The 13,184-nt window shown below is 45.8% G+C and overlaps 1 protein-coding gene across 1 annotated transcript in view; it reads left to right on the top strand.

Annotated features, from left to right (window-relative positions):
- The window catches only part of LOC117501062 (peroxidasin homolog), a 187,364-nt gene that overhangs the window by 15,385 nt on the left and 158,795 nt on the right, over positions 1-13,184 (top strand). Inside the window, exon 3 of the mRNA XM_034159863.1 lies at positions 12,601-12,672. Coding sequence (XP_034015754.1) covers positions 12,601-12,672 — 72 coding nt within the window. The remainder of the gene's footprint in view (positions 1-12,600; positions 12,673-13,184) is intronic.

Here is a 13,184-nt window from a genome sequence, read left to right on the forward strand (position 1 = left end):
TTTGGTGTTTTTGTTCCAAGTGCACGGACCAGAGGTGGGAGTATCGGCACAACTGTGTGGGTGCTTGATGCAGATGAAGCAATGTGAAGAGAGCCTTTGTTATTTTAGTGGACACTGAACCTAAGCACTGAAGACAGACCTGTGAAGACCATATCTGTTCTTGGCACAGGAACTATTTCCTGTTAAGGCAGTGAATCTGTCAGTAAAATGTCAAATAAATAGTTACTGTTAAAGCAGAGCAATTGCAGAGTGACACTGGAACATCTATATTAAAAAAGTAACACTTCAACCATTTAATAGTGATCAAAATATGTTTAATGAGACTATGATAGAAATTTTGGTATGGATCTGCATGTTGATTTGGCACAAGGTTTTTTTTTGTATTATCATTATTATTATTAGTTTTTTGTTTGTTTGTTTGTTTTTTGTGCAATGCTGGATGCACTTCCTGACACAGCTCCAGATATACAAGGAGAATAGGCCACGGGTCACTAATCACGATTACACAACACATAAATAGACCCATGTCATTTGATTGGTCGATTCAATTCACATGACATTCATCATCTGTCCCACTGTATGGGTGACATTGCTGGCGTACATTTGATGCACTATCTATGCATTTTTCTCCCATCCATTTCACACCATTGAACGGCTCCATTATACAAATAATGAATGTTTATGAGTTGAATGGTAACTTCCCTCTTTCACTGAGTTAAATATTTATTCCATTGAAAGAATGGGAAAAAAAAATTCATTATTGGTTTTATATAATGGCAAATATAGATCCTTGTTATTTGATATTTTATTAATTTATAAACAACAGAAAAGGAACTTATTTTTTGTTGCTCGTCACTGGTGCTTAACAGTCCAACACAAACTTTAAAGGGCAGGTGATGGTCTAGTGGCTAAGCGTTGGGCTTGATACCAGAAGATCCTTGGTTCAAATCCCAGCCTGACTGGAAAATCACTAAGGGCCCTTGGGCAAAGTCCTTAATCCCCTATTACTCCTAGTGTGTAGTGAGCGCTTTGTATGGCAGCACCCTCACATTGGTGTGAATGTAAGACATTATTTGTAAAGCACTGTGAGCGTCTGATGCAGATGGAAAAGCGCTATATAAATGCAGTCCATCTACCATTTTTTTACCATTTAAATAGGCATCCAAAATTGTTCTCAGTAGTCCGTGATGCCATCCATTGACTTTGTGTACAGACTGCCGTCTGCTTTCCTCACTCTAGTGAAAAATCGCATCAGATATTTGTCCAGCTTTTCATCTTAACTTCACCCTAACAGCTTTTCATTCCTCTGGACAGCTTACGGCATGGCGGATTTGTTTTTTTTTTTTTTTTGTTAGAACAATTATCAGCGTCAATTACCTCCTTCAAATCATTGTCCGCCAAACAAACTCCGCAAAACAAACTCCGCCATGTTTAGCTAAACGCCACCCCCGGTACTGTGAGAGTGTGCCGTGGTCGGGCATGCAATAGCACATTTCATATAGCACCAAAATTGCATGCTAAAAGGAACTATTGCACGGTCAATAAAAAACAATAGCAAATGGTACGAATAATCCATGACACGTGACATACAAGCCACGAATCAAATGAGAAGGATCCACTGTAATAGCTTCTGGTATGCAGCCGCTGCAGCGTTTGCAGGCATCTTTAGCAGCTGTTGAGGCCCTGATTTGGACAAGTTCTTGTCTGGAATCGGGAAGCAGAATTGGAATTGGAATCAGAAATGATAGTCTTCAAAGATACCCAATCTGTTGTGAAAGTGTAGTGACATGGACCCACAACAGGGGGCGTAAATGAACGGACAATGAAAGAGTCAGATATGAACACTTTACTGTTGTGAAAAGCACAACCAAACACAGCAGATTACAGAATGTGTACAATAGTCAATTAACAAAGGTGACGTGTGGGCAGGCTCGAGGATAGAGGACGTCTGTCCTGAGAAGAACCGGAACCACACGATTTCCTCCGCCACCGAACCTGGAGAATACTGGAGCCGCCAAGTCCCGAAAACCCCAGGTGGCCACCGTCTCCGCATGTCGGATCTGGTACTGCTGGCGAGGAGCAGAGAAAATCAGATGTGGGTGTGTGAACACCCAGTAACAACAATGGTGGAAATGCAAGCACTCACAAAACCTACTGCAAAAATAACACAAGCAAACACTGTCTGTGGTAGACAAAACAATGGCTGGGAACAAATTACCACCTAAGGTAGACGATATCTCGGCAACGAGGTGGAGATGACGTCCGGTCTTTATGGAGTGGGATGATGAAGTGTAGATGGGTGACAGCTGTCAAGAGATAATGAGTGACAGCTGTCACCCCCGGCTGTGTCCATGGCGGCAGCGCCCTCTCGTGCCTGAAGCTCGCACTCCAGGCAGGGCGCCCTCTGGTGGTGGGCCAGCAGTACCTCCTCTTCTGGAAGCCCACACAACAGGACCCCCCCCTCAACGGGCGCCTCCTGGCGCCCGACCAGGCTTATCCGGGTGACGGCGGTAGAAATCGGCCAGGAGGGCCGGATCCAGGATGAAGCTCCTCTTTACCCACAAGCGTTCTTCGGGTCCATACCCCTCCCAGTCCACCAAATACTGGAACCCCCGGCCCATCCGACGGACGTCCAGGAGCCGGCGCACCGTCCAAACCGGCTCCCCGTCGATGATCTGGGCAGAAGGCGGCGCCGGTCCGGGAGCACAGAGGGGTGAGGTGTGGTGAGGTTTGATTCTTGACACATAGAGTCTGTTCTTCGGCCCTGTTCCGGGGTCCGGGCTCCGTGCCAGGGCCTCCCGGACAGTCTTCTCCACGTCCCAGGTGAGGGTGGCCACGATAGTGGACTCCGGAATGATGGGCTCCGGTGGATCTGACAGCTCAGTCTTGACTTCATCTTCATGCACCCGGGAAAAGGCATCCGATCTCTGGTTCTTGGTCCTGGGGCGGTAGGTGATCCGGAAGTCAAAACGCCCGAAGAACAGTGACCAGCGGGCTTGCCTGGGGTTCAGCCGCTTGGCGGTCCTGATATACTCCAGGTTCCGATGGTCAGTGAAAACCGTGAATGGCACAGACGCTCCCTCCAACAGGTGTCTCCACTCCTCAAGCGCCTCTTTCACCGCAAGGAGTTCTCGATTGCCGACGTCATAGTTCCATTCAGCCGGGGTCAACCTGCGAGAAAAGTAGGCACACGGGTGAAGAACCTTATCGGTCTCTCCGCTCTGGGATAGCACGGCTCCTATCCCTGAGTCAGAGGCGTCCACTTCAACCACAAACTGGCAGCTAAGGTCGGGCTGCACCAGCACTGGTGCAGTCGAGAACCATCGTTTCAACTCCTTGAACGCGGCTTTGCACTGATCCGACCAGGTGAAGGGGACTTTAGGAGAGGTCAGGGCTGTCTACCTGGCTATAGCCCTTTATGAACCTCCTGTAGAAATTTGCAAAGCAGAGGAACTGTTGCAGCTTCCTACGGCTTGTAGGTTGGGGCCAATCTCTCACTGCCGCAACCTTGGCCGGATCAGGGGCGACGGAGTTAGAGGAGATGATAAACCCCAGGAAGGACAAAGAATTACGGTGAAACTCACACTTCTCGCCCTTCACAAACAGCCGGTTCTCCAACAACCACTGCAGGACCTGATGTACATGCTGGACATGAGTCTCAGGGTCCGGAGAAAAGATATACGAAGATGAATTGGTGCAGGAAGTCCCGCAAGACATCGTTTACCAAAGCTTGGAACGTTGCGGGGGCGTTAGTGAGGCCGAACGGCACGACCAGGTACTCAAAGTGACCTAACGGGGTGTTAAATGCCGTCTTCCATTCATCTCCCTTCCGGACCCGAACCAGGTGATACGCATTCCGAAGATCCAATTTTGTAAAGATTTTGGCTCCATGCAGGGGGGTGAACACGGAATCCAACAAGGGCAACGGGTATCGATTGCGAACCGTAATCTCATTCAGCCCCCTGTAATCAATGCATGGACGGAGTCCGCCATCTTTCTTGCCCACAAAAAAGAAACCTGCACCCATCGGGGAGGTGGAATTTCGGATCAACCCGGCAGCTAATGAGTCCCGGATGTAGGTCTCCATTGATTAGCGTTGAGGCCGTGAGAGGTTGTACAGCCTGCTGGATGGGAACTCCACGCCTGGTATCAAATCAATGGCACAATCGTACGGACGGTGCGGAGGAAGGGTGAGTGCCAGATCCTTGCTGAAGACGTCAGCAAGATCGTGGTACTCAACCGGCACCGCTGTCAGATTGGCAGGGACTTTGACCTCCTCCTTAGCCTGTAAACCGGGAGGAACCGAGGATCCTAAACACACCCGATGGCAGTTGTCGCTCCACTGAACCACCACCCCAGATGGCCAATCAATCCGGGGATTGTGTTTCAACATCCACGGGAAGCCCAAAATCATGCGGGAGGTAGAAGGTGTCACAGAAAACTCGATCTCCTCCCGATGATTTCCAGACACCACCAGAGTTACTGGTTGTGTCTTGTGTGTGATTAAAGGGAGAAGGGTGCCATCTAGTGCCTGCACCTGCAATGGTGAAGGAAGCGCCACCAGAGGGAGCCCTGCTTCCCTAGCCCATCTGCTATCCAGCAGATTCCCTTCTGACCCCGTGTCCACCAGTTGAAGGGTTAAATCCCCACTCAGGATTGTAACTGGGAGTTGTGTGGCAATACGTGTGTGTCCCACGTGCATGTTATGATCCCCCCTTTAGCCCAGTCTCTAAAGGCGAGTGTTGTCGTTTTGGCCGTTTGGGGCAGTTTTTCTGTATATGCTCCTTTGAGCTGCAGAAAAAACACTCCCCGTGGACCAGCCTCCTCATTCTGTCATTTGATCTTATCTTGGCCCTGCGCGTCTCCCTAGCAACGTCAGCAGGGGGTGCTGTTGCCCCACGGAGCGCTGCGGCTGTGGAGCGTGGGGAGGGCGGAACCTTTTCAGACCCGGAAGGGAGAGGGACGGTGCGTGCCCGGCCACGTCCTTCGTCTCGCTCCCGACGGCGGTCCTCTAACCGATTGTCTAACCGTATAACGAGATCAATAAGTCCATCCAAATCCCGCGGTTCATCCTTAGCTACCAGGTGCTCCTTCAGGACCGACGACAGTCCGTTTATGAAGGCGGCGCGGAGCGCAGCGTTATTCCAGCCGGATCTCGCAGCCGCGATGCGGAAGTCGACTGCATAAGCGGCTGCACTCCGGCGCCCCTGTCTCATTGACAGCAGCACTGTTGAAGCGGTCTCTCCTCTATTAGGGTGAATTCCCTCACAAACCCAGCATACGTGAGAAGGAGCCGTGAATTTTGCTCCCAAAGCGCTGTAGCCCAAGCGCGTGCCTCACCACGAAGCAAGTTAATGACATAAGCCACCTTACTGGTGTCAGACGCGTACATTACGGGACGTTGTGCAAACACGAACGAACACTGCATAAGAAAGTCCGCGCACGTCTCCACACAACCCCCGTACGGCTCTGGGGGACTTATGTATGCTTCAGGGGAAGGGGGGGGGGGGGGGTCGTGGAACGACCAGTGGAACGTTGATATTCTGCACTGGGTCGGTAGGAGGAGGAGCCGCAGCAGCGCCCTGAGCGCGCGCTTCCACCTGTGCGGTGAGAGCCTCCATCCTGCGATTAAGGATGACGTTTTGCTCGGTCATCACATCCAACCGAGCAGTAAAGGCAGTGAGGATTTGCTGCAACTCACCAATCACGCCTCCTGCAGACGCCAGTGCATCCTGCTCTCCCATTGGCTGTCCAACAGATGGTTGACGCCCCTCGGGATCCATGACGCTGGCCGAGATATCCTGTTGCGAAAGTGTAGTGACACAGACCCACAACAGGGGGCGTAAATGAAAGGACAATGAAAGAGTCAAATATGAACACTTTACTGTTGTCTCTGGGCCCCTCCCCAATCGGACCGGGAGTGACATGTTTAGCCGCATGTTCTCCTTGAATTGCTGGCTGTCTGAGTGGTGTCCAAAAAATGAGGTGGGCTTCATAGATAATTGGCAAAGCTTCTGGGGAAAACCTGGTCTTGTTAGGAGAGACGGCATCCATCCCACTTTGGATGGAGCAGCTCTCATTTCTAGAAATCTGGCCAATTTTCTTAAATCCTCCAAACCGTGACTATCCAGGGTTGGGACCAGGAAGCAGAGTTGTAGTCTTACACACCTCTCTGCAGCTTCTCTCCCCCTGCCATCCCCTCATTACCCCATCCCCGTAGAGACGGTGCCTGCTCCCAGACTACCAATAACCAGCAAAAATCTATTTAAGCATAAAAATTCAAAAAGAAAAAATAATATAGCACCTTCAACTGCACCACAGACTAAAACAATTAAATGTGGTCTATTAAACATTAGGTCTCTCTCTTCTAAGTCCCTGTTGGTAAATTATATAATAATTGATCAACATATTGATTTATTCTGCCTTACAGAAACCTGGTTACAGCAGGATGAATATGTTAGTTTAAATGAGTCAACACCCCCGAGTCACACTAACTGTCAGAATGCTCGTAGCACGGGCCGAGGCGGAGGATTAGCAGCAATCTTCCATTCCACCTTATTAATTAATCAAAAACCCAGACAGAGCTTTAATTCATTTGAAAGCTTGACTCTTAGTCTTGTCCATCCAAATTGGAAGTCCCAAAAAACAGTTTTATTTGTTATTATCTATCGTCCACCTGGTCGTTACTGTGAGTTTCTCTGTGAATTTTCAGACCTTTTGTCTGACTTAGTGCTTAGCTCAGATAAGATAATTATAGTGGGCGATTTTAACATCCACACAGATGCTGAGAATGACAGCCTCAACACTGCATTTAATCTATTATTAGACTCTATCGGCTTTGCTCAAAAAGTAAATGAGTCCACCCACCACTTTAATCATATCTTAGATCTTGTTCTGACTTATGGTATGGAAATAGAAGACTTAACAGTATTCCCTGAAAACTCCCTTCTGTCTGATCATTTCTTAATAACATTTACATTTACTCTGATGGACTACCCAGCAGTGGGGAACAAGTTTCATTACACTAGAAGTCTTTCAGAAAGCGCTGTAACTAGGTTTAAGGATATGATTCCTTCTTTATGTTCTCTAATGCCATATACCAACACAGTGCAGAGTAGCTACCTAAACTCTGTAAGTGAGATAGAGTATCTCGTCAATAGTTTTACATCCTCATTGAAGACAACTTTGGATGCTGTAGCTCCTCTAAAAAAGAGAGCTTTAAATCAGAAGTGCCTGACTCCGTGGTATAACTCAGAAACTCGTAGCTTAAAGCAGATAACCCGTAAGTTGGAGAGGAAATGGCGTCTCACTAATTTAGAAGATCTTCACTTAGCCTGGAAAAAGAGTCTGTTGCTCTATAAAAAAGCCCTCCGTAAAGCTAGGACATCTTTCTACTCATCACTAATTGAAGAAAATAAGAACAACCCCAGGTTTCTTTTCAGCACTGTAGCCAGGCTGACAAAGAGTCAGAGCTCTATTGAGCTGAGTATTCCATTAACTTTAACTAGTAATGACTTCATGACTTTCTTTGCTAACAAAATTTTAACTATTAGAGAAAAAATTACTCATAACCATCCCAAAGACGTATCGTTATCTTTGGCTGCTTTCAGTGATGCCGGTATTTGGTTAGACTCTTTCTCTCCGATTGTTCTGTCTGAGTTATTTTCATTAGTTACTTCATCCAAACCATCAACATGTTTATTAGACCCCATTCCTACCAGGCTGCTCAAGGAAGCCCTACCATTATTTAATGCTTCGATCTTAAATATGATCAATCTATCTTTGTTAGTTGGCTATGTACCACAGGCTTTTAAGGTGGCAGTAATTAAACCATTACTTAAAAAGCCATCACTTGACCCAGCTATCTTAGCTAATTATAGGCCAATCTCCAACCTTCCTTTTCTCTCAAAAATTCTTGAAAGGGTAGTTGTAAAACAGCTAACTGATCATCTGCAGAGGAATGGTCTATTTGAAGAGTTTCAGTCAGGTTTTAGAATTCATCATAGTACAGAAACAGCATTAGTGAAGGTTACAAATGATCTTCTTATGGCCTCGGACAGTGGACTCATCTCTGTGCTTGTTCTGTTAGACCTCAGTGCTGCTTTTGATACTGTTGACCATAAAATTTTATTACAGAGATTAGAGCATGCCATAGGTATTAAAGGCACTGCGCTGCGGTGGTTTGAATCATATTTGTCTAATAGATTACAATTTGTTCATGTAAATGGGGAATCTTCTTCACAGACTAAAGTTAATTATGGAGTTCCACAAGGTTCTGTGCTAGGACCAATTTTATTCACTTTATACATGCTTCCCTTAGGCAGTATTATTAGACGGTATTGCTTAAATTTTCATTGTTACGCAGATGATACCCAGCTTTATCTATCCATGAAGCCAGAGGACACACACCAATTAGCTAAACTGCAGGATTGTCTTACAGACATAAAGACATGGATGACCTCTAATTTCCTGCTTTTAAACTCAGATAAAACTGAAGTTATTGTACTTGGCCCCACAAATCTTAGAAACATGGTGTCTAACCAGATCCTTACTCTGGATGGCATTACCCTGACCTCTGGTAATACTGTGAGAAATCATGGAGTCATTTTTGATCAGGATATGTCATTCAAAGCGCATATTAAACAAATATGTAGGACTGCTTTTTTGCATTTACGCAATATCTCTAAAATCAGAAAGGTCTTGTCTCAGAGTGATGCTGAAAAACTAATTAATGCATTTATTTCCTCTAGGCTGGACTATTGTAATTCATTATTATCAGGTTGTCCTAAAAGTTCCCTAAAAAGCCTTCAGTTAATTCAAAATGCTGCAGCTAGAGTACTGACGGGGACTAGAAGGAGAGAGCATATCTCACCCATATTGGCCTCTCTTCATTGGCTTCCTGTTAATTCTAGAATAGAATTTAAAATTCTTCTTCTTACTTATAAGGTTTTGAATAATCAGGTCCCATCTTATCTTAGGGACCTTGTAGTACCATATCACCCCAATAGAGCGCTTCGCTCTCAGACTGCAGGCTTACTTGTAGTTCCTAGGGTTTGTAAGAGTAGAATGGGAGGCAGAGCCTTCAGCTTTCAGGCTCCTCTCCTGTGGAACCAGCTCCCAATTCAGATCGGGGAGACAGACACCCTCTCTACTTTTAAGATTAGGCTTAAAACTTTCCTTTTTGCTAAAGCTTATAGTTAGGGCTGGATCAGGTGACCCTGAACCATCCCTTAGTTATGCTGCTATAGACGTAGACTGCTGGGGGGTTCCCATGATGCACTGTTTCTTTCTCTTTTTGCTCTGTATGCACCACTCTGCATTTAATCATTAGTGATCGATCTCTGCTCCCCTCCACAGCATGTCTTTTTCCTGGTTCTCTCCCTCAGCCCCAACCAGTCCCAGCAGAAGACTGCCCCTCCCTGAGCCTGGTTCTGCTGGAGGTTTCTTCCTGTTAAAAGGGAGTTTTTCCTTCCCACTGTAGCCAAGTGCTTGCTCACAAGGGATCGTTTTGACCGTTGGGGTTTTACATAATTATTCTATGGCTTTGCCTTACAATATAAAGCGCCTTGGTGCAACTGTTTGTTGTGATTTGGCGCTATATAAAAAAATTGATTGATTGATTGAAAAGCACAACCAAACACAGCAGATTACAGAATGTGTACAATAATCAATTAACAAAGGTGACGTGTGGGCAGGCTCGAGGATAGAGGACGTCTGTCCTGAGAAGAACCGGAACCACACGATTTCCTCCGCCACCGAACCTGGAGAATACTGGAGCCGCCAAGTCCCGAAAACCCCAGGTGGCCACCGTCTCCGCGTGTCGGATCTGGTACTGCTGGCGAGGAGCAGAGAAAATCAGATGTGGGTGTGTGAACACCCAGTAACAACAATGGTGGAAATTCCACCTCCACCTCTCATACAGAAAGCTGGCACATGCAGTAGTATGTGTACTTATCAAAGGTTTGGAGTGAAGACGTCAGTCCAAACCCAGCCTCCAGCTGCAAGCACTCACAAAACCTATTGCAAAAATAACACAAGCAAACACTGTCTGTGGTAGACAAAACAATGGCTGAGAACAAATTACCTCCTAAGGTAGACGATATCTCGGCAACGAGGTGGAGATGACGTCCGGTCTTTATGGAGTGGGATGATGAAGTGTAGATGGGTCTGTCACTCCCGGCTGTGTCCGTGGCGGCAGCGCCCTCTCGTGCCTGAAGCCTGCACTCCAGGCAGGGCACCCTCTAGTGGTGGGCCAGCAGTACCTCCTCTTCTGGCGTCCCACACAACACAATCCTGTAAATACATTTTAAAAAAAGGAAAGGTTAGCATACCCCTGAGAGCAATCAGAAATGGGAGTTCTGTGTTACAATGATGTTGTCAATTCAATTCAAATCAATTTATTGAACTTATAGAGCACCAAATCACAAGAGTGTCACCTCAACAGAGTCCGACTGCCTCACTAACGCAGGGAGAGCATTCCACAGGACCGGGGCATGATAAGTGAAGGCTCTATTTCCCGCAGACTTTTTATTCACCCTAGGGACACAAAGTAAGCCTGTGTCCTGTGAACGCAAAGCCCGGGCCGGTACGTAGGGTTTAAGTAGATCAGCCAAATAGGACAACTCCAGTCCGTGAACAGTTTTATAGGCCAGTAGCAGGACATCTCGCAGACAGGAAGCCAGTGAAGAGACACAAAAATGGGAGTAATGTGGTCAAACTTTCTGCTTCATGTCAAAAGTCTGGCAGCGGCATTTTGAACCACTTGAAAACCCCTGATTCTGGACTGCGGCATCCCAGAAAATAAAACGTCGCAATAATCCAGAATCTAGAAGAGACAAACTGCACGAATCAGGGTCTCAGCATCAGCCATAGACAGGATTGGACCAATCTATATTTCACCGTTGTCTTTGTGTGGACACATATTATTGTTCCCCACATGGTGATGTAATAGTTTTTAAAAGCGTTTTCCAGATTTTTTTTATTTTTTTACTTCAGTCAGCCTGCTGTGCCCAAAAAATAAATCTAACTTACTGAAAAGAGCAAATTACAGTTTGATTGAGACTTCTTCTATAGAAAGTTGTGTTTGTATGGCACACATGAGCAAATTCCTGCTCTGCTGTGCATTTACATGTGCACGTCAACTCGTAATCTGTCAGGAATTCATTTTTCCACTTCCATCCACAGTACTATTTATCGTATGTCCTTGCCTGCTTGATGGAACATTGCTAAGCTAAAAAATCAGAAATGTCCCAAGAGTTTGTTTTTCATGGACAAAATATTAGCTTTGCAAAGCTTCATAAAATTTTAGACAAACATGCCTCAGTGATAATGTTACGTAATCACCTTCCCAGTTATATGTCCATATTTCAGTGTTCAGCGGTAAATCAAAGTGCACCTCATCAAATTCAAATAGCTGGAATAACTAAGATAATTCCTCATCCACGTCTCCTGAGCATGCCATGGAAAAACCTGTAAGGAGGGTGGTGGTGTACATTTGATTTCAAAGTGAAGAAAAGTCCCATAGGGCAAGAGAGAAGCTAAGCTTTTCCTATCAGAGAGCCAGACTGTTGCAGACTGCTGAGACGTCTATATCCTCAGCTTTCATGGTTTCCAAATACACAAAAACACATGCTTAAAGCCACTGTTGAACTATGAGACATGTCTGATGAGTGCACAAAGGCACTGATGTACACTATTTTTACACTACTTATTCTCTGTAATTTGGAAGCCGTCCAGGCGTGACATAGCGATGCAGTGCGAATACAGAGTTTTTTTGCCTTTTGCCTGGATGGTACAGAAACACAAGTTGCATTGCCAGGTGTGCGGCAGACCTGCATCACAAACATACATCTCGATGAGATGAGACAGCAGAGCCGCACAATGAGCATGTGCAAAAGTTCTATGATGTGGCTACATACATGTTAAATATCTGTTATTACAAGCAGAGAGAGGGAGTGACACACACACACACACAAACACAAACATACACACACACGGCGAAACAGGGGCAGCAAAAAAACAAAACAAACAAATAACGCACACCCCTGTGGCACCTATCATGCTGGGTACCATTTTCTGTCTCAATTCTCTGTGTGCACTTGGGAGTTGTGCACAATGTAGATGTTGGTGTGTGCAGAAACATAATATGTGAAACAGTTGCATTGTTTTACACACACACAAGCTCTTTAACCCGCGCTCGTCTGTGTTGACTGCATGGATAGCGGTGCACCATTTTCTTTTGGAACACGTTTCTGCATTATGTTGATAAGGCACGAGCGTGCATTAGCATTGTGTAGTGAGTGACCTGCTCAAGTTCATGTAAGAGTGTTTGTTTCTTGCCATGGTTCAAATTATAATACACACACCTATTAGGAATCCGATTTTATCCCTCAGCCCTGGTGAGTTCAAGTCCCAGCACATCCAGCTAATGTGTAAACAAACACAATCACATGAATGTGAGAACAGATTTTAATGCGCCATAGGTTGGGTGTCAGACTGAAAGAAAAGGTGTTTTGCGCTTAACAAAGAGTAAACTTCCTTTACTCCCCTTTATGATGTGTCCATTAAGCACAAATAACCCTTGCTTTATTTTCTCGCCAGCCTCCTCAACAATAATCACATACGAAGGATTCCCAGGGGAGCTTTCGAAGACTTGGAAAACCTCAAATATCTGTAAGTTCTGTTTCTTTCAAGACTTTTGTTTTTTTCCAAGTAATAGCTTGTAATACCATGTGGCATGTTTGACTTGATAAAACAAAAACAAACAAAGACATTTGCCCTTCAGTGTGGGAGCTGCCAAGGAAGCAGAAACGTGTCCGATCGTCACCCTGACAGCAGATCTCTCTGTGCTGCTCAGTAGGTTCATGTAGAAGTCATTCTTTGTCTGATCCTATTCATTGATGTGTCTGGAAGTGTTGGCCTGGGGCACTGCTGACAGCAGAGGTGGCTTACAGCCTGATCGTGACTTTCCTCATGTTGTTAGTCACTTACGTTACAGTAAGACGTTACAGTGAAAATGTCTGATTTACTGCATGCATTTTATTGAGTGTACTAAACCACAGAGTGGAAATAAAGGTGGATGCTGTGACAGTTCCTGAAAAGTGAAGCCTCTTGCATTGGGTTGCCGGCCAGCTCATTAACCCTGCTTTGTGTGCAGAAGTTAGTTTGATAGTGCCACAAAATAA

Source organism: Thalassophryne amazonica, chromosome 19 (genome assembly GCF_902500255.1).
Source record: "Thalassophryne amazonica chromosome 19, fThaAma1.1, whole genome shotgun sequence".
NCBI classification, from domain to species: Eukaryota; Metazoa; Chordata; class Actinopteri; order Batrachoidiformes; family Batrachoididae; genus Thalassophryne; species Thalassophryne amazonica.